General features: G+C 36.3%; 5 protein-coding genes across 7 annotated transcripts in view; 3 read left to right on the forward strand and 2 right to left on the reverse strand.

Moving 5' to 3' along the window:
- Positions 1-179, forward strand: part of LOC115235770 (sepiapterin reductase-like) — a 2076-nt gene extending 1897 nt beyond the window's left edge. Inside the window, exon 5 of the mRNA XM_029807737.1 lies at positions 1-179. The gene's annotated coding sequence lies outside the window, so the exon portion shown is untranslated.
- Positions 180-345: 166 nt separating this feature from the next.
- LOC115235767 (proton-coupled folate transporter-like) lies at positions 346-3122 on the reverse strand. Its single transcript, XM_029807734.1, has 7 exons — positions 2814-3122; positions 2581-2727; positions 2263-2523; positions 1552-1901; positions 1141-1417; positions 815-997; positions 346-667 (listed from the first exon to the last, which is right to left on the reverse strand). The coding sequence occupies exons 1-7, from the start codon at positions 3010-3012 to the stop codon at positions 432-434; spliced, it is 1653 nt and encodes a 550-aa protein (XP_029663594.1). The 5' UTR covers positions 3013-3122; the 3' UTR covers positions 346-431.
- Positions 3123-3326: 204 nt separating this feature from the next.
- LOC115235771 (sepiapterin reductase-like) lies at positions 3327-6668 on the forward strand. 2 transcript variants are annotated; one of them, XM_029807738.1, is made up of 5 exons: positions 3327-3754; positions 4920-5103; positions 5294-5712; positions 5820-6130; positions 6230-6668. In XM_029807738.1, exons 3-5 carry the CDS (start codon positions 5472-5474, stop codon positions 6467-6469), a joined length of 792 nt encoding a protein of 263 aa, XP_029663598.1. In that variant the 5' UTR covers positions 3327-3754; positions 4920-5103; positions 5294-5471; the 3' UTR covers positions 6470-6668. The 2 variants fall into 2 exon arrangements, with proteins under 2 accessions (XP_029663598.1, XP_029663599.1); XM_029807739.1 differs by having other exon boundaries at positions 4925-5103.
- A 24-nt stretch (positions 6669-6692) lies between these two features.
- On the forward strand, positions 6693-7573 carry LOC115235773 (sepiapterin reductase-like). Its single transcript, XM_029807742.1, has 3 exons — positions 6693-6844; positions 6944-7196; positions 7497-7573. The coding sequence occupies exons 1-2, from the start codon at positions 6716-6718 to the stop codon at positions 7181-7183; spliced, it is 369 nt and encodes a 122-aa protein (XP_029663602.1). The 5' UTR covers positions 6693-6715; the 3' UTR covers positions 7184-7196; positions 7497-7573.
- Positions 7574-8222: 649 nt separating this feature from the next.
- LOC115235768 lies at positions 8223-20124 on the reverse strand. 2 transcript variants are annotated; one of them, XM_029807736.1, is made up of 10 exons: positions 19821-20124; positions 18807-19554; positions 11556-11686; positions 11271-11428; positions 10787-11018; positions 10012-10210; positions 9429-9667; positions 9251-9350; positions 8782-9015; positions 8223-8416 (listed from the first exon to the last, which is right to left on the reverse strand). In XM_029807736.1, the coding sequence occupies exons 3-10, from the start codon at positions 11664-11666 to the stop codon at positions 8358-8360; spliced, it is 1332 nt and encodes a 443-aa protein (XP_029663596.1). In that variant the 5' UTR covers positions 11667-11686; positions 18807-19554; positions 19821-20124; the 3' UTR covers positions 8223-8357. The 2 variants fall into 2 exon arrangements, with proteins under 2 accessions (XP_029663596.1, XP_029663595.1); XM_029807735.1 differs by having other exon boundaries at positions 8288-8429.
- Between the last annotated feature and the right edge of the window lie 58 nt (positions 20125-20182).

Below are 20182 nucleotides of genomic sequence, written 5' to 3' on the forward strand. Positions count from 1 at the left end.
TTATATTATTAATTTATAAATTTTCTTTAAAATTCTTTTACGACTAAGTACTAGAAATCCATGATATTCATATAATAATCAATAATTAAAATCACAAGGGTTGTATATTATTTTCTAAAATCACAGACTATGAAATAAACCACAATATTCATATTTTCTATGATATTGCTTGCTTCAATTATATATAAATTCCATTTTGTATATTCTTATATATGTAAATAATTGTTCTAATATATAAAAAAATATATATTAAATATATATATACACGATATAAAAATTTTATATCTATGTATATAAAGGATACATGTGCCTCCTCCCCTTGTATATTATTAAAAAATACTCATATTAAAATATCATCTTTTCATTATTAGCTGATTACTTCGTTTATCTTGAAATAAATAATTTTCATATTTAATTTTACTTGATAAATATCATTGAGTTGAATCATTATCTTCTATCATTGGGGTGAAAGATATAATATTGTGTCTCATATGTATCTGAATATATATCAATATTATAATTGTTATGATGTAAAATGCTGCTGATAAAAACCACACTGGCAGAGGATACGAAGGTGGCATATAGTGAGAATAAAGAAAAGTGTATAAAGAAGCTGCAGCAAATGGTAACAGTGTCTCTAGAAATGTTGCTAGAGAGAAAACCTTCCCTGTTGAAATAAATGTAAAAATATATTTCTCAATGTGAATATGTTAGAAAAACTAATAATCATATACTTGAATATATATCTATGAATATTCTCACTTTGATGTTTAATAATTATCTAATTATTAAGATTAAAAGATAAGATTTGTACCTGTATCCTTCTCAGGTACTGCTTTGGATAATATAGTACGTATCATTGGTCGAGATAAATCACCAAATATACCAACACTTACTGACAGATACATATGCCAGGATTGCCATGTAAAAGCACACACTAAGGCAGTACAAAGAGATGACATAACTGATATTATGGCAACTACTGCCTCTGAAAACCCTAGATATAATTCAGATGTTTTATAAATTCTTTATAAATTATGCATCAAATAAGTGAATACAATAAGATAAAGATAAAGATACAGACATTAGATACAGACATTATTAAAGATAAAGATAAAGATACAAACATTAAAACGATACCTGTGCATCTTCGTATTAATTTAACACCAAATATCGTGCCGAGGATTCCCACCAGAACATTTGTAGCTACATAAGTAGAGAACTGGTCTACAGTCCAACCAAGCCGCGCACTCGCAAATAAATATCCAATAGCAAGATTACCTTGAAAGGCAATTAAAAGTAACGTAAGACAAGCTAAGCAGCTCCAAACCAACGATCTATTAAATCCATCTCTCTTCTTGATACATGTGTTAATAAGATCCTTCACAAACATAAAATCAAATATGTCGCCGATACCCTATAAAGATAAATGAACAGTCATTATTTACTTTATTATTTATGAAAAGAATGATATTGATTCACGCCAATTTTTAAGTGCATCGAGAGTATTTGATCTGCAATTTGACTTAACGAATATTTTGAAACACTCACAGAAGTATGACTCTGTACAGTCTCTGGAATAAAAAGTAATATATACAATGTTGCTACAATGCACAGCACAGTCGCAACACTGAACACAGCAGTGTATCCATATGCCTCATATACTGCCGGACCGGAAAATAATCCGATTAGCACACCAAGAGAGATTAATGCATCTAACCAGGCCAAATGCCATGCCCGTTCATTATTATCAGTTATGTCAGTGATGTAACAAAATGAAGCTAACATTAACACACTTATACCACCCAGGAGAGCCACAGGAATATAAGCTATCAAAAAATACCAAGGCACGATCTCCCAATTAGCTATCATAGAGAGCAGAAGATAAGTTAAAGATATACCTAGAAGAATTCAATATTAAATAAATATAAATTATTTGCTTCATATATATATATATATATATATATATATATATACAGAGTTATGAAAAATGCAAACAGCTATGTTTCTTAGGAGGTCTAGGATCTTTAGAATCTTTTTATTAGGAATTCTATAAAAATTGATTGTAGCAATAATATGCAATTCATCTTTTATTATCTAATCTATATCATTCTTTTTATGTGATCTATTTTTTATTTATCTTTATAAATAATCAATTATCAGCTATTAGTTATTATAAATTAATATGTAACACTTTTAAAATCAATATAATTTTCTTTCTAGAATTTTATAATGATATTTATAACATATAAATGTAATTACCTATATATCCTGAAAGTATAACAGGTTTCCTTCCATACTTATCACTCCATGGTCCCAGAAACAAAGATAGGAACGAGGGAAAAATACTTTCGATGAAGGATTTACTCATTAGAATTAAACTTGCCTGCGGTTGTACTTTTGTATTTATTCTAAGCGCCTCCTCGCTGCTGCTATTATTATGAAGTATCAGGCACTCTGTCTTGTTTATTTCTAATGTTATAATGCATGTACGGTATACTATCAGATCTGTCAAGATAGCACCTGTGGAAAATATATGTATATCAGCTATTGTGCCAATATAAAAGATTGGTTTATTACCTGACATTGACATAGCGAGCATCAGTAGCATCATAGGCGGTTGCACTAGTATATAACGTTTCCACTCTGCGATAGCACGATCCATTGATTTCTCTATAATATTCACTGGAAGAATAATTGCTCTGTGCAGCAGAATTCTTGATGAAACTGTCGACGAATACGCTCATTGATACACTTTGCAATCGCTTTATTTGGCGACTATTTAGAAACTCTCGATAAGTAATACGCTCTACCGTAAAATCCGTATCGCTCGTTTCTTTGTTCAGAACTTTGTGCGACTTGTGCATATATGCATATATGTTCCAATATGAGTATTTTTAGAATATCCTTTCGTATATATGTGATGTAAGCATGTTGATTGACTAGAATAATCGCGATCACACAATAAGAGGTTTTTGCATTCGTGTGTAAACGCGCACGCGCGCGTGACATAGTGTGATTCACATCGCAATTATCTTAAATCCTCAATATACATTCGTAGTTTGTATTGTTTTTCGCGAGATATATTTGTGCACAGACACAGACTGTGCACGTTTGACAGAACTGATCAGCTGATTTACAGCTGATGATATCAGCGCGAAGATTCGAACCCGCTTAGCGGAGACTCAAATCTTTTGATTTATAAAGATTCGAATGTATATTTTAAAATATATTTACTTTTTAAATACTTATTTTTTTTTTAGAAATTTATCTTTTCAAGATTTATTTATTTGAATATTTATATCTTTTAATTGTATGTACATCACGACACTGCTAATTATTCGAGAATGCGCAAGAAAACGATATCGCAAAACAGTTGATCTAATAGTTTGACAGTTTACTTTCGATATACAGGGTGTCTGATAATAATCGCCCCGTAATGTGCAGGTAGAGCGGGTTAAATCAAGTAGAAAAGTTATCTACCGTTTTGCGATCTTTGCAATATAATTAATAAGAAATTATATAATTAAAAAAGATCGGCCAATTCGCGCGAGTCTTAACGCGCGGCAAGAAAGAATCCATGATATGTGGTTGCCATAGGACACGAGAATCCATCAACTTAATTGGTACACAGAACAACTATGCGAACGGCAGTCAATGACAACTCGCCGAACGATCATTTCAAGGATTCTTTCCTGGATAAGATTCATCGATGATTGTCCGATTAAGATCAGTATCTGCAGAAAGAGACTTTGTAAGATATATATTATTCTTCTCAGGGTTGTGTTCGAGAACATCAATCGGGTGATGTTCTTGAACGCAGCCCAGATTACCCGTAAAATATATAGACGCATGTCCGCTTTTTAAGGGGGCACAGAAATTGACAAAATTATAGAAGTATAAAGTATGTTTACTCGAAGTAGCGCTCAGAGCAGGTATGAGACCTGCCGCGCGGCAGAGAATTAGCGGTAGGTTAGATAAAAACGGTAGGATTAGAGGTAGATTAGATTGGCAGAGTAGCAATTAGTCTTGAACTGTGTAGAACAGTTATTTTCGATCTAAAACTTAAATTTAAACGCGTTTTTCTCAAAATCACATTTTCAAAATCGGTGACCAACATAACTTAAAAAGTAATGAATAAATTTACTTGAAATTTCTCAGGCTTATTTTAGAGTTAAAAATCTAAGCGCTATCGGGTGCTTTTCTTTTTTTTTTGCCTAGATTTTTTACATGCGAAAAACTAGCATTTTTTTACCCAAAACCGATTTTTCAACTTTGCCACGCCGTCATTTTGTTAAATAATTTTTCAAAAATCCGATCCAATGGATCCTAAATAATTTAATATATTATTTAAATTTTTTCGAATTTTTGATTTTATATAATCCTGCTCAGAGCTACGATGGTCACCGCAGAATATGCTTCAAAAACAAGAACGTCTCGGGCATCGACTATACCTCCTTTATTTTTTAATATTTTTTTACAAAAAAATTGAATTACGTTCAATATGTACCCTTAACAGTATACTAATGTTTTTAAATAAAAATGCATTGGTTTTTCTAAAAAAAATTCCTCCCAAAATATGTTTTTTTAATCCTCCTAGGTAGGCGTGCCCCTTTAAGATTCTTCCTCTTCTTGCAACTTCTCGCTTTTTATATTTTGCTTTCTCTCTATCGAGATCTCGGAAAATATACGATTCTCATTTTGAAACAATACAGAAAAGAATTTGTGCAATTATCATAATTTTTTTTTAAACATCTCGTGCGCGCGATATGGAGAAAAAAGTAAGAAAGATAACGAGAGATAATGAGAGTAACGTCAGAGATAAGCGAGATAATTTGGAGAAAATTGATAATTATTCACGGTTATCGCCATAGATTTTTATGATTCGATCCTAACTCTTTTTTTGGTAAATGTACTAGACTAGATTTCACATTGAGAGTTCTTCAAGGAGGTATAACATAAAAGGATCTTGTAACATCGCTGTCGATAGCGAAGGAGGATTTCATTGCACGTTTAATTACTTCCGGAAATAATCCCCAGTCTGAGGAAGAAGCTGATTTGGCATTAAATCCTCCGATACGACATATAGCCCCACATTTGCAAGTGAGCAAATTGAATAAGAATAATAAACTAAGTTGTTTTTTATTCAATATAAAAATATATATATTTATTTTAGTCAATATAATTTTTCAAAAAATTAAATTAAATTATATTTTACAAAGAGAATTTTATCTGCAAACTTATATTTGTCACCTTATGGTATGTAACTAATAACTATGTTTCTCATACACAGGCTTTAACAGCTAGCGAATTAGTTCATCTGTTGAAGGCAGACGTACTACAAACAACCACAGAAGCCGAGCAACAACAGAATATCACGGAAGAATTACTAATAAATCAACTGTCGACAGAACATACCTACAAGTCGAAAGACAATAATTAACTTCTATAATTTTGCAATATAAGACACCATGTCGATTGAAGCATTATCTGGTAAAGTTTTCTTAGTGGTAACCGGTGCGAGTCGTGGTATCGGTCGTCAAATAGCGATAACATTCGGTTCGCTACTGCAGGAGAGCTCGCATATTCTTTTATTAGCAAGAAATTTAAATGGTTTAAAAAAAGTCGCAAAAAATATACCACCCAAAGTGACAGTTCATACTGTTAGTATAGATCTTGGTGAAGCGAAAGTGACGAAAACCAATTTTGAAGGTGAGTTGGAGTTCTTTTTTTTTCTTATTTAAAAATAACTATATCGGTAACGCGTGTGCTGGAAAGACAATTTTATAAGAGTATTTTGTTTCTCCATGTTATTCTAGAGACCATTTTGGGATGCCTAAGTGAAACCACTCGCGACGCATTTGATCGAGTGGTCGTAGTGCATAATGTAGGTACTATCGGCGATGTCACAAAATTTGTAAATGAGATGGTGGATATAGATGTCTGGAAACAATTTTATACCCTAAACTTATTCCTGCCCGCTATTTTGAATGCGGTAATTATGAATTTGTTTGACAGTACAAACATTAAGAAAGTGGTTATCAATATTACGTCTCTGAATGGTATTCAAGCAAACAAGGCCTGTGGTTATTATTGCTCGGCAAAGGCAGCACGAGAAATGTACTTTAAGGTATTATATATGTGTACAATTTTTTAATGCATTTCACATACGAGATCATAGATATATTATTTTAGCAAATTATTAACACACATTTTTGATTTCGTATAGGTCTTTGCTTTGGAAAATCCTGATGTTGATGTATTAAGTTATGCACCGGGACACGTCGATACAGATATGTTACAAACAGTGTGCAAAACGATCACCAATCCCGAAACTAACAAAATAATACAACACTTGCATGAAACCAATACTGTATTGACAACAGAACAGACAGTTAATCGTCTTGTGGAGATCTTAAAAGAACATAAATACAACGCGGGCGATCATGTGGATTATCACGACAAGTAAAGCAGCGGCGATGGTAATAACTATATCTTAATCTTTAAAGATAAAAACATATGGAAGCGAGATAATTATTTAAAAACAATTTTTTTGTGAATAAGTTTTTATTCTTTCTTAACTAAAATAATATTATATATATTCTACCTTTAAAGATGACGCGTTAACCTTTGTGAAATAGTATAAAAATAAATCATTTCTATAAGTAATTTATCCCTAAACTTATTCCTGCCCGCTATTTTGAATGCGGTAATTATGAATTTGTTTGACAGTACAAACATTAAGAAAGTGGTTATCAATATTACGTCTCTGAATGGTATTCAAGCAAACAAGGCCTGTGGTTATTATTGCTCGGCAAAGGCAGCACGAGAAATGTACTTTAAGGTATTATATATGTGTACAATTTTTTAATGCATTTCACATACGAGATCATAGATATATTATTTTAGCAAATTATTAACACACATTTTTGATTTCGTATAGGTCTTTGCTTTGGAAAATCCTGATGTTGATGTATTAAGTTATGCACCGGGACACGTCGATACAGATATGTTACAAACAGTGTGCAAAACGATCACCAATCCCGAAACTAACAAAATAATACAACACTTGCATGAAACCAATACTGTATTGACAACAGAACAGACAGTTAATCGTCTTGTGGAGATCTTAAAAGAACATAAATACAACGCGGGCGATCATGTGGATTATCACGACAAGTAAAGCAGCGGCGATGGTAATAACTATTTATTAATCTTTAAAGATAAAAACATATGGAAGCGAGATAATTATTTAAAAACAATTTTTTTGTGAATAAGTTTTTATTCTTTCTTAACTAAAATAATATTATATATATTCTACCTTTAAAGATGACGCGTTTTTATGAAATAGTATAAAAATAAATTATTTCTATAAATAATTTATATTATTAATTTATAAATTTTCTTTAAAATTTTTTTATCACTCGATGGTTTGACAGCATTGAATAAAGAAGAACAGGAGGGAACTTTTTTCCACTTTTTTCGACGTTTTTCAGGGTATAGCCACTTGTTGCCTTACTTGTTCCAGTTTGCATTTATTTCGCGCACAATCATCGATTCTAAATAAGTGAGAGGAAGATATTAGGCTAAAAAGATATTATTAATAAGTGTTAATTGTGAAATTATCAGAGCATCATGGTGCATTGCCAGGCCTTTGAGGTACTTCCAGTATCTCTGTCATATGCTGCAATTCGTCCCAGAGCGGCCATCTTGAGCGTCCATTTATATAATCACTTCCGTCCACTCGCTTAACACCAAATGCTCCCTCCTGTTCTTCTTTACTCAATGTTTGACAGTTAACTCTCGATATATATTTACCAAATCGATAAGAGATTAAAGCATACGTTTTTTTATTTAAAAAAAAAAACTTATAAACGTAACAATGCGAACAAATTGTATTCTTTAAGAGAAATACAAGCGTGAAAAAGATAAAAATTGACGATTTAAATATTAATTATCACACAATTCTGAGCTGTAATGTATGAATATTTAAACATACTTTAAATTTTATTATCTCGACACATTAATTATAACACTGGTTAAGAGACGCGTTAAATTTTGAATGATCTCTGTTTTATAGTAGAATTATTTTATAAATAATGAAGATATACGAATTTATGCTTGCAGTTTCCTAATTCTAATAATTGTTCAATTTGTTTCCCCGCTCATATGCTCATAAGTTTGACAATTTTTATTTGCAGGAGTAAAACAATAAACACTTATAGATGCTAGCATAAAAATATGAGTATTTATATGGTGTATTAACAATATACAGAGAGTTTATAAGTACAAACGCCGAGATATTCCTTATATCTAATCCCACTCTCCAATATACATAGCACGCGGTGTCGGAGGTATTACGCCTCTCGTCGGGATCGGTAACCTTCCATATATGTGGTTATACGGTGACTCGTTCCTATTATCCGAATCTGGAAGTGTAGTAACAATTATTGCCAATAAACGTGATCATAAAGCAGTCTAATATATAGCGATATTTAACCAGAATAATTAGCTCTCTATATAGAGAAAAATTTTCTATTAATTTAAAAGTACATCGTAACAAAATATAGGAACATTTATATATTATTTTAAACTATAATATATAAAATTTTAATGTATATTAATATTTTTATATACCATATCAGAAAAAGATATATTAACCCACGATAATAAAAGAAAATCTCTAATTGTACGCAGTAAAACTAAAGTTTATGAGATTAATTATTAATTTCTAGAATTTAAACATAGAGCAGAAATGATTATTAATTAATTATTCCTTACCAAGTCCACTTTCAAAACTTCTAGCGTGATACATGATGGGTGGTCGATGGGCAGGTAAATGCCCATATATCTGAGAAGATTGACTACTAGCATATGCGGCACCCGCGTAAGACGGCGCCTGCTGTGTCCTGGAGTGTCCTCGAGGAGGCAGAGGACCCATCTTACTATGACCATTCCTCGCCATTTTAACGAAATTGGGCACACGCGCTCGTAAACCGCAATAATATGGGTCGTCTGAAACATACAATAAATAATCGTAATTTATTGTATATGAAACTTAATAAACTAAATGCACACAAGAGATCAGATTCATAATATAATCAGTCTTCTTTTGTAAATAGAATATATAAAAATATAAATGTCTTTCTAGGAAAAAATTTAAATTTTTTACATATAAATTTGAAATGTAATTTTTAACATAATTATCTATTAAATCTTTTGTAGACATGTACAAAACATTATTCCTCACCATATTTTTTCCTGTCGTCGTGTTTACTTCGCTTCTCCTCGTTCATTATAGGATGCTTTATCGCTCTGCTATAGTCATCTTCTATATCGTCATAATCAGGCTGAAACAATAATCGTAAAAATGATATAACAGCATAATTTTAACATCTTTCTAAAATTTATTTATTTCTAATGTTTACCTTTGGGATACCGTGGCCGTAGAGATTTTCTCGAGGGGGCAATTTCGGCGGTCTCTCTGCGCGTCGATGGTGATAACTCGTCGATTGCATATAGATTTGCTCTCGCGAATCTCTGTCCGCCGGCATTAATTCGCTAGGACCTACAGACGATGACACGCCGGCCACGCTATAAGGATCTTCGTCAGGGATTGGTATTCTAGGTCTATTCTTTATATCTACCGGCCTTTGTAGTGCTAAAACTAAAACATAAAGTAATAATGTATATTACGAGTATATATTTAACTTTCCTTTTTCTCACTCTTTTCCAGAAATGCAATTACACAATATCAATATTGAATCATACATTGAAAATTAAAGCAGAGAAAACATTATGCTCCGATTAACACATCTGCTTTAAGATAAAATTTTAAAATATTATTTAAAAAATTGAGGAACTATGACAATTATTTTTTAATTAACTTTAATTTAACGCGGGATTATAATATAGGACTCGATTATAAAAATATTGAATGTTATTCGTGAATACTCTGTATTTACAAAAATTATATATAGTGTTTAATGTACATCGTACACGCTTTCTCACCTGGTGGCAGTTTTGATTTGAGCATGTCCAGTCCGACTACATTGACAATGAGTACCCATACGGGACATTGAAGTAAGTCGGCTTCCGTTCTTACGAATATGATAGCGCTCAGACACTGCATTTCCAATCGCCGTCTGTCCGGATAAGCCCTTCGCGTTTCCCGCGACAGATTTGTTTGGAATTTATTCATGTCGAACAACTGGAACAAGAAACGACAATGTCCAACGCGTCATGTAGCGTTCCGCGATATTAAGGGGAAAGTGCAGTTGCGTCACCTTATGGCATCAATACTTTTCGAGAGAGAAGGACATGAAAGCGATAAAGAAAAATTTGAAATAAACGCGAATAGGGATTTTTAATCTATATAAGGAAGGAAGAATGATTGTTTGCTTTGGATTGTGTTAAGTGGCGGAACTTTTCGCTCTCCTTTCGTATCGAGTGTGGTATATGATTTCCTGACGATAAAGAGATTTAAACGCCTCTTATTATACGGTTCGGTTGCTCGAAGTTTGCAATTTTAATTAGAAAGGCGATGGTTTCTCTATCAACGTGTATTCTCATAAATATCGTGATAAAACGAACATGAGAACGTGTGTGAGGAAAACGCGATGCTTGTTATTATTATTTTTTTTTAATTGAGAGAAGTAGGTAGATAGTTAAAACCCCACTTCGCGCGTGATTGACCTATTTCGATGCTTTCGCTAAATAAATATTTCACGAAGGAAATCCAACACACACGGACGTTCAAAAACCGTGAAATTCATTAATCTCTTACCTTTCCGGGTTTTTCGTGTTCGAGCGCGCCTTGCGAATTACGTATAATTTCCGGCCCAATTGCGTTGTCCTCTTGATTCGTCGACTTGACGTACACGTTATTCTTACATAATCTTTTGATAAGTATATTGCCCTGCTCGTCCATTTTTATTTTAACTCCTTGATTTATGTGACGTTTGGCTTCCTCCGTTTTCGGATCCCGCATGGGATTGTCAAATCCACAAAGTCCTATCCTATAAATTAATATGTCAGGATTATAATCCGTACGATTTCAAATATGATTTTTCTCGCGATGTTGCTTTATCTTTATGCAAAATTTAATAGTAGAAAGTATTTACATCAACTATTCATGAACTCCTCGAATTCCATAATTTGATATAGGCCAATAAAATTTCTGACTTTCGAGAAACGATTTTAAATGCATATTTATTTTACAAAATTCATATAAAATAAATAATTTCGTATTTTAAATTTGCATTACATACCTGAATCCATCAAATCCGTCATTCGAGCCATTTATCGTGAGAACAGGTGCTCTGGCATACGCTTTCGCAACCCGTCTATTTCTCTCGAAGACGATGACTTTCGCCCAAATTTCGTCATCTATTTGATTCCATTTATCTAAGACTTCTTGTATATGATCCTACAAATATAAAAAATCATTTAACATATCGACGAATCATTGACATGCAAATCACGTTGCTAAACATGATTTCATTTATTTTTACATAAAAATTTATAGATTTATTATGTATTAATTGAGAATTTACCTTATACAATTTATCCAGATTATACCATATATCCTCCTCGTCTTGTTCCTCATATTGCGATTCTACGAGATTATCTCGCGAGCGCGAAAGTATCTTCCGCCTCGATACCATTTTGTGACCTGGTATTCAATCTGAAAGCAGACATAAAGAGAAAACAATCTTTATCATAATTTCTTCAAAACATTTACGTCGAAAAAATTTCTGTACTAATTTATCAAGAATTTTAAAAGAAAAGTTCTCAACAGATGGATGAAAAATGAAAATCGCCGTATATAATTATATATCGAAGTCATTGTTATTTTTGAATGCACACAAATAAATCACTTGCTTTTACTCACAGAAGTATTATTATCAATCGCATCTTGTTTTTTTATCATATCATTAATTTACACGCGTTTAAAAATTGAAAGATTGGTGAGGAATTTTGATACTTGGAGAAAAGAAAGAGGGACCATTATTATTCGACAAGTATAGTACTTCTTCCTCTCGTTATTCGTGACATCGCGTCTCTCATAATTTTCTTATTTTTCTTGCAAACAAACGGGATAGGCTTTATGCGAAAGCGTGACTATATCTGCATAACGAATATCGTGGTGCATTCCACAGGATAGACGTTTAACGCGGTACAAGATAGCGGCGTAAACCAAAAAAGACTCGGTGTCCTGAGCAAGCTCAAGCGCTTGAAAATTCAACATGGGATATCAGGCTATTCTGCTATTCAGCCAACTCATTCTCGCCGCAGATAGCGCAAGGCGCTCTTCGAGTGGCAAGGGTGAAAAAAAATCAACGGCGCGATTTACGGCACATATTTGCGCGGCTTGCTCATAACGTAATCCGCAGCACGCACATGGTGGGCGGAAACTTAAATCCGGCTTCGCGACGTGATGTCATTTCAACTGATCTTCGCAGAATCTCAAAATACACACGCTATTTCACTATTTTCTCCAGCATTCATCCTTCCGTAACGGACTTGCATATATTTTACGTAGTATTTACAATATATTTCGAAAAGAGGAAGATAATATTCTCAAGTAACGCACGCATGCACATATACATAATACACATGGTGCATCTTTCTTATACATTCTTACAGTATTATAAAAAATACACATCATCTACATATATCATTTATCCTTTATTTGAATATATGATGTATTTGAGAATATATGTAAAATATATTAAATATATAAGAGTTGTGTATTTTTTTCTATTTGCAATAAAAATCGAAAAAATTAAGCTTTCATGCTGGTCTTGCCATAAGCAATGTCTACAGGCAGTGTCAAGAATTGTTCATTTTTTCGACTCTTGATTGACAGCTGCTTACATGAAAAGAATTCTCATTAGTATCGACATTTTTGATTTTGTAAGACATTGCAAAATCGACGGTTTTGACATCAGTGATTCTTGACTTCGAGCAATTAAGAGAACGTATTCGATTTACGAAACACCATGTGTGTGTTTTCTTCGTCCTAATTAATATCGGAAATTATATCGCTGTAGGCCTTTTCCTCGGAAAAATCGGAAAACGAGCTTGCCACTCCCTCGAATAGAGAAAACAAATTTATGCGAAAGCGGACAAAACAGATTTAATAGAACGATAGCGCAGGTGGAGTAGTACGCTTGATTTACCACGAGTTTCGTGAAAGTGTTGTTATTAAACGCATCGGTATCGGCTGGCATCCGAATTAGCTTTCACGCGACTACTCTTTCGCGCAAGATGTCTTATTTAAAGCTATAGATCGATGAGGAAAAAATAGACGGTAATACTCTCGAAAGAGATTTATCAGTATAACACACGCGATTCAGTTCTCCACTTTGTCATGCAAGATATATATATATCTTTTTTCTGTACTGTATTCTTATTGCGTATTAAAACCTAAACTAAATCGAAGAGCTCATTCACAAATGCATATTTGGAACGAAAAAATATTTTTTATGAAGACTTTATATACATATCGTTGTTCCTTGGAGAGCTTGGTAACTTTCTCTAATAAAATGTCCAGTATTTAAAAATAACAACTTGAAATGCTTTGAAAATGAGCTCTTCGATTCTAATTTATTCTGCTTAAATTTCCGTTTGCTTTCTTCACAATAAATGATAATAATAAAGAGTAACTTAACTATACCTCGCATACACATCTAGATACCGCGGATTATTCCTGACATATTCCCGCCGATGAAACGTGTACGATTGAGACTTGTCTCGCACTGCCTGGACGTTATTCCACGATGTAAGTCAATATCGTGTACCGCTATTTAATCGTTACTTCGAAGCATTCAACGCGTACCGAAACAGAGCCTCGTATGGTTCGAGGTGCGTCCGCGGGTACCGTAATATCGTTTAAGTAGTTGCGGCACGCATCGATGTCTCCGTGTTAAATCCCCGAAAGCGCCATCGCCGTCGTGATGTCGCGAGATCGAATTCCGATCACCTGGCTCACAAACCTGTGGAATTTCACGTACCAAGGCGACGATCGGTCGATGTCTCATCGGGAAAAGACGTATGATAAAAAACCGGTAGAAGAAAAAGAATATCAACGCGATCACTCAACCCGCAGTGAGATAAAAAGTAGCGAATGTCGCTGGAGAGAAGAAGTGTTAGTCGGAAAGCTAACCAGTTGTCTAAATTGCATTAACGGTACAAGAACTCTAATTGCTCTCTGATGATTCTGATTTTAAGAATCAGACTAATTAATTCGGCTTTGCTAATAAGCTAGTCGACATAAGAGTTTTAACAATAATGTAAAAATTGTAAAAAGATATATTTTCCAAATATTGACGCTGTCTAGCAAGACTTCTAACGAATACATATAAAATGTCTATCAAAATTTATCCCCTTAAAATTATACAAATTATTTCCATAATGTTTTCTCACGACTTCAAATTTAGAGAAAGTTATTCAGATTGTCCATCTCATACTATATTCTAAACGAATGGATTTTAATTATCGGTCACTCGGATAATCATTCTCCGCGAGAGAGTACAAGAATTCTAGAAGGTAGATGTTTCTTGCAGCAATATCGAAGATAAGAAGAAATAATTGGCGTAATGATGCAACAATTACGTAACAACCGAACGTTCTTAGCGGCGACGGTGACGGCGAAACTCCCACTCTCATTTACAAAAGAGAGCAAGATGTTCTCTCTTACATATTCGGAGAAAGAATTGGAGATATATTCCCGGAGAGAGAATAGAACCCACGAAATCTCTGACTCACGAGTAGCGCTTTTCTATTCTCCTTCGACGATGATTTCGCAACGTTCTCCACGTAGTAGGTGCCTCATGACGCTTGTCCATTATCTCACCGCGGAGCACAGAGTTGCGTCCGAGCTCGCCATCTGTTTCGCGCTTATGCACACACGTACGCATACGTCTCCTTAGGACAAGATTTCATAATGTGATTTCATCCGATCGTGTGTACCGATGAAAAGAAAAAAAAAAAAAGGAACCCTCCCGAGATCGGGTCTCCAGGTCACACTGTGTCGCGATAACTGCTATGCGGCGCAGGCGAAAGAAACGTCACACGACCGATTCTTGCCTGTGGCGAACGAACGCCCGGCCGCCACCAGAATTTCCCTGAAACTGCTTTCACTTCTCCGAAGAATGCGAAGGCTGTTGTATACGACCAGCGACGGCGTCTAGCATGGCCTGGCTGGAATATACACCGAGAAAGACCCCCACCTTTTATACGAGAGATCGGCGGTGTAGCTCACTCTCTCGTTCGGTCTAGTGTTTGTACTCGCGAACACACACAGACACACATAACATTCGCACGCTCTTTCTCTCTTTTTTGCCTCTCTCCTCTTTTCTCGACGAATATTTTACTGTGTCTCTCTCTCTCTCTCTCTTTTGTTTCTTCGCGATTCTCTTTACTTTTCAACTTCTGTCTTCACATGCCTCTCTGTCTTTGTTGCAGACGATATCATGAGTATGTCTTCTTTTAAGAGATTTTTTACCTCTATCAATCTTATCGATTCTCTTGCTTCTTTTCAGTTTCCTTAATTTTTTAACTACAGTCTTCATGCATCTCTTCATCTTTGTTGCGGATTTATTCTCTTTATAAATTTCCATATCTTTGCTTTTTATTATGATTTCTTTCATTTTTCAGTGCTATCATAGATATATCTCTTTATCTTTATTACGCATCTTCTACTATTTTATCAAGTATATATCGTATATTTCTTTTTCATTTTTCTATTCGCTTCCTCATTTGTAACTTTGGTCTTCATGTATCTACTCATTTTCTGTCACCCATGGGCGACACGCTTTCTCTGTCCCCGCTATTTAACATCTGGTTAAAGGCTAGTTTCCTTAATCGTTTCTTTCGCGCTTTGCCAAACATGTCATCTTTTCTATAATCACTTCTTCAATTCCAAACAAAAAGAAATAAAGTCTTTGTCACTAATGCACCTATCCACCCTGTTATTTTCTTCGATAATTCCTGTTCACATTTCTTCTTACACCCGCCCGTCCGCCTCTTCTTCTATCTTTCATTCGCCATTCTACCACGCACTACCTACTCGTTCACACATTCGCTCATTCTCTCTTTCTCTCTCTCGCTCATGCCCGTATCGTTTTCGCGCTCCTTTCTCTTTCTCTCTCCCTCCTTACTCTTTCGCAAAGTCTCAGTCAACTCGCCAAGTGACTTCGATGAGTGCAACAGCGAGATTTCAAGCAGTGGAAGGGAACTGGTTATACTCGACCGCGCGGCGCAGCGGTCAAGCATTTACGCACACACCCTTTGCGGAGATAACCCCGTGGCGGGGCCATCGCGAAATACTCTCTTACGCATTTAAAACACAACAAAACTACAATTAAGCGAAAGCGAGAATTAAGCGAGAATGCGAGGACAGTAAATCGCAATTATCAGGATCCGCATACCGCTAAAACGTGACGATTATTCCTCTTTACGATTATCGCGCGCCATAAATCTGCGAAACTTACGTCGATAGGATCCGCCGATATCGTCGTTTAATTTGCGTAGCAATAAACTTATCGAAATTGCCGATCAAGGAGATTCGTTTCTTCTTTTCGTCATCGTACAGTGAAAAGCAGCGTCCGACCATCCGTGACTATACTTTCTTGCGAGACTCCTGTGGGGAAAACCCATGAACCATTCATTCGTACAATGAGATTCTCTTGATGTTTTAATAGTCCATTGATGAACGATGACACGAACAGTTTCTAATATTCGGCATGGTCGGTCATGAATTTCTTAAATCCTCGGTGTCTCGATTATCAGTGCTTCATACGAAACATACACACATAATCCTTTCGTCCAATCTTCTTTCTGATATGTATCTACAAATGCATGGGAAATATATCTGAGCATTTCTAATAATATTATATAGAAAGAAGAAAAATTCTCTGCTTTAATATAGATTCGATTAAATTAAAATTATAATATTTTTGACTGAAAATATATTTTTATACGCGAATTGGAACTTTCGAGGATCATAACGTCGTTAATCGGGTCTCCGAGCGGTTCGGTGCTTTCAGTCGCAAATTCTGTTAAATCAACCCTTCATTATTGACGCCAACAAATGTGAATTCGACGATCCAATAAAAACGAGCGGTCGCTCCAAACGCGCGTTCACCGCCTTGTTTCCTTGGCCTATATAGCCGGGGCCGAACGAGAAAAGAAATTGTAGACATGGTCCGTGGTGCCGCCGACAGGGTAAACATCCAGCGACCGAGGGATACGTCGAGCGTGAAGGCGGGTTCTAGCGCGTTTAGAGCTGGTGTGTTTCTTGGCGTTCGATAGAAAGCAAGGAATCCGTTGTGCCGCGGAAGCGAGCGAGCGCAGCTTGCGCGAAAGTCAATCTCGCAATCATCGACGTGGCGCGACGCGAAACTCGAAACCGGTATAAAGTCGACGAGATTAATTTCGGTGGGTTATATGTGTACTTTCGATCCACTTTTAATTTCTGCGTGGTGTAACTGCGCAAAAAAAAATAAAAATAAAAATTTGAAGCTAATTTTTTCGCGTTTTGCTCGCTTGTGGGGAAACACGAGATATAATTATTGGTCCATCCAAATGCGTGACCTCAGCAAAATTATACCGGTTTCCTTCCCTGCCGATACCCGTTTTCGCGATCCCGCTCGCTGCGGGATTCCCCCAGGACCGGATCTTTCGCCTCTCGAAAACATTAAAACATATATTTAATTGTTTCTGCTTTTCATTTCTATAATGACGAGATTAGATATTAGGACATTAATTACAGTCGTTAATTTTAGCTAATGTTTACGGGCCTACATTCTACAAGCTATTAGATCTAGAATATTAAGCAACTTTATGTCTCGTAATGTGTGTATTAGAATTTAGGACCAATAACGCTCGTCGCCCAGGGCTCTCTCTCGAGCGTCGTCTCATGCAGCACGATTACCGAAAGAGAAAAGGCGAGCACAAGAACGCGGTGAGGGGGAAAATGTTACGACATCGCATCGCGGTCGCGGCCCGCGAAACGCTACGCTCTCGCACGAAAACGATACCAACGGCAGAAATTTCGCGGCTCACGCTCGCGAAAAGTCAGCGAGGCCGCTTTCCCGACCGACAAGCTCGGAGCTCGTAACGAATTGCGAGAGAGAGAAAGAGAGAGAGAGAGACAGAGACCTCCGGTATTTTCGCAAACACAGCGTTAAGTCAAACCTTCATACATATAAGAAAAAAGAAAAAAGAAAAAAAAAAGAGAAAGAAAAGTGCAATGCATTGTTGCAGTCTGCGAGCGTGCGAGCAGCTATAATTGATACAAGCCGAAGAAGACCCTGTTTGCGACTGGTTCGTAGATGACTTCGCGAACAGTATCACCGTTCAAGCAGTGCGCGAACAAAACTCACTTTCACGTCGCTCGCTCGCTCGCCTCCTAATCGTTCTCCTTCTTCGCGTCTTTTAGCAAGAATGTATTGCACATAAGTAAATGCCGCGCTCGCTTGCAGTGAGTTCGATGATGTCCACTGTCATCGAAGTTTTATCCACATTTCATCGCGCGGTATATATTATTTATACATATTTGTATTTTTACTTATATACATATATCTTATATCTCCAATATCTGCTAAATATATTTCTATATTTATTATGTTTTATATCTACGCCAAAATCGCGATCACATTCCGCTGGAGGAATACCACCCCCGCGCTGCAGCGAGGTCGCCGCGTCCCCGTCAGAACTCCCTTTCTCTCTGTTGTCAATCCCCATATGTTGCGCACGTTTCCCGAATAGCGCGCGATTCCGTGGATTCTTCTACATACCTCTAGAGTGACAGCACTTGGTGAACACGGCACGGAACCGCGATTGTCTCTTCTTTCGTTGTCTTCAATATGGTTCACAAATAAACTCGATATAGGCACTCGCGTTGCTCGTCACTGCGCTCTCTCCTATCCATAATCGGGGAAAGTCGCGTTGACGCGGCTGTGTGTGGCAATTCGTTGTCTGAAATACTCGACGACACTCGGCGGACACTATCATCGGCAATGGCAAACGACAGCTCCGGATGATCCTTGCGGCGACGGCGGCTACGCGCACCCGCTGACTGTTCGCGCGATCGCAATTAAACGCGGTGCGCGCCTTTATTCGGCCGTATCCGAGAACCTTCTTTTCACGCGACGTATCGCTGTTCACTGCTCCGCCGCCACCGTGGTGGACCGCCGCAGCAGACCTCGCACCGTCGCGAGTGAGAGTCAGGCAGGACGTTCACCATCTCCGTGAACTGCGCGCGCGAGCGCATGCGCGCGTGCCACCCCCTGCTGTCTACCTTCACCGCTGATGACGTCAAAAATAGGACAAGGAGCTGGTGGCCTTTGCTATAAGGCGCGGCGCGAAGAAGGGAAGAGGAGGAGGGGCCACTGAACTGTCCCTCGATGTCTTCTGTCCGGACCTCGCCTCTCCTTATCTCTGTCTTTTTCCCGCCGCCTCCATCCTTAGCAAACTCCCGGCAGGGCCGGAGGCGGCAAGCGATTTAGCGATGAGGAAGGGAATGGATACGCGTGGAGAGTAAAGCTGCAAGAAAACGATATGTATAAGTGTTCGAAATACATAAATAATTGTAAATAATTAAAACTTATTAACAGGCGCGAAAAATTAACAAAGAGCAACGTTCGAGAAACGCTTAATCCATAAATATATATCTAAAAATTATAGCAAAATAATCTTAATAAATAAGTAAAAAATAAAGAAATAATAATTATATAATTATAATAAACTTTTATCTAAAAAAATCTTTGAAAATTTTTGCAAAAATTATATTCTAATGATAAACCAATTACATTACGCATTTTATGTACATGACATGGACAGCGGATTTATATTCCACGAAGGAATTCCCAATATTGGTTCCTGCGGCCACACTATCACTTCTTCGCCATGTCCACTTCCTCTCTCTCTTTCTCTATCTTGGACCGTGCTGCGAATTTGTGGTACCACATGAGGGTGCATACGATGGCAACTGATAAATTTAATTTTTACTCGAAGCTGGACTCGCGAAAAACGTAAGGTCATCAAGACGAATCTGAAGAATCACTCTCGCTCTCTTTGTCCGGCAGCTCAGGAATGCGGGAATATATGTCCGTGTCTATTTCATCAATTAAAAAATGCATCTATTTTTATTGTTTCGATAAAAATAGATCCG

Source organism: Formica exsecta, unplaced genomic scaffold, assembly GCF_003651465.1.
Source record: "Formica exsecta isolate Colony F162 unplaced genomic scaffold, ASM365146v1 scaffold235, whole genome shotgun sequence".
In the NCBI taxonomy this organism is placed as follows: Eukaryota; Metazoa; Arthropoda; class Insecta; order Hymenoptera; family Formicidae; genus Formica; species Formica exsecta.

Excerpts from the sequence above, each read along its gene's own strand:
- LOC115235768 (XM_029807735.1), bottom strand. The coding sequence starts at position 11,666 with ATGGTATCGAGGCGGAAGATACTTTCGCGCTCGCGAGATAATCTCGTA. Across the intron at positions 9,016-9,250 it reads CGACGACAGGAAAAAATATG|ACGACCCATATTATTGCGGT; the intron begins GTGAGGAATAAT and ends TGTATGTTTCAG. Across the intron at positions 8,430-8,781 it reads AAGTTTTGAAAGTGGACTTG|ATTCGGATAATAGGAACGAG; the intron begins GTAAGGAATAAT and ends CTACACTTCCAG.
- LOC115235771 (XM_029807738.1), top strand. The coding sequence starts at position 5,472 with ATGTCGATTGAAGCATTATCTGGTAAAGTTTTCTTAGTGGTAACCGGT. Across the intron at positions 5,713-5,819 it reads GACGAAAACCAATTTTGAAG|AGACCATTTTGGGATGCCTA; the intron begins GTGAGTTGGAGT and ends ATGTTATTCTAG. Across the intron at positions 6,131-6,229 it reads CACGAGAAATGTACTTTAAG|GTCTTTGCTTTGGAAAATCC; the intron begins GTATTATATATG and ends GATTTCGTATAG.
- LOC115235773 (XM_029807742.1), top strand. The coding sequence starts at position 6,716 with ATGAATTTGTTTGACAGTACAAACATTAAGAAAGTGGTTATCAATATT. Across the intron at positions 6,845-6,943 it reads CACGAGAAATGTACTTTAAG|GTCTTTGCTTTGGAAAATCC; the intron begins GTATTATATATG and ends GATTTCGTATAG.
- LOC115235767 (XM_029807734.1), bottom strand. The coding sequence starts at position 3,012 with ATGTCACGCGCGCGTGCGCGTTTACACACGAATGCAAAAACCTCTTAT. Across the intron at positions 1,418-1,551 it reads CTGTACAGAGTCATACTTCT|GGTATCGGCGACATATTTGA; the intron begins GTGAGTGTTTCA and ends TTATCTTTATAG. Across the intron at positions 998-1,140 it reads ATTAATACGAAGATGCACAG|GGTTTTCAGAGGCAGTAGTT; the intron begins GTATCGTTTTAA and ends AATTATATCTAG.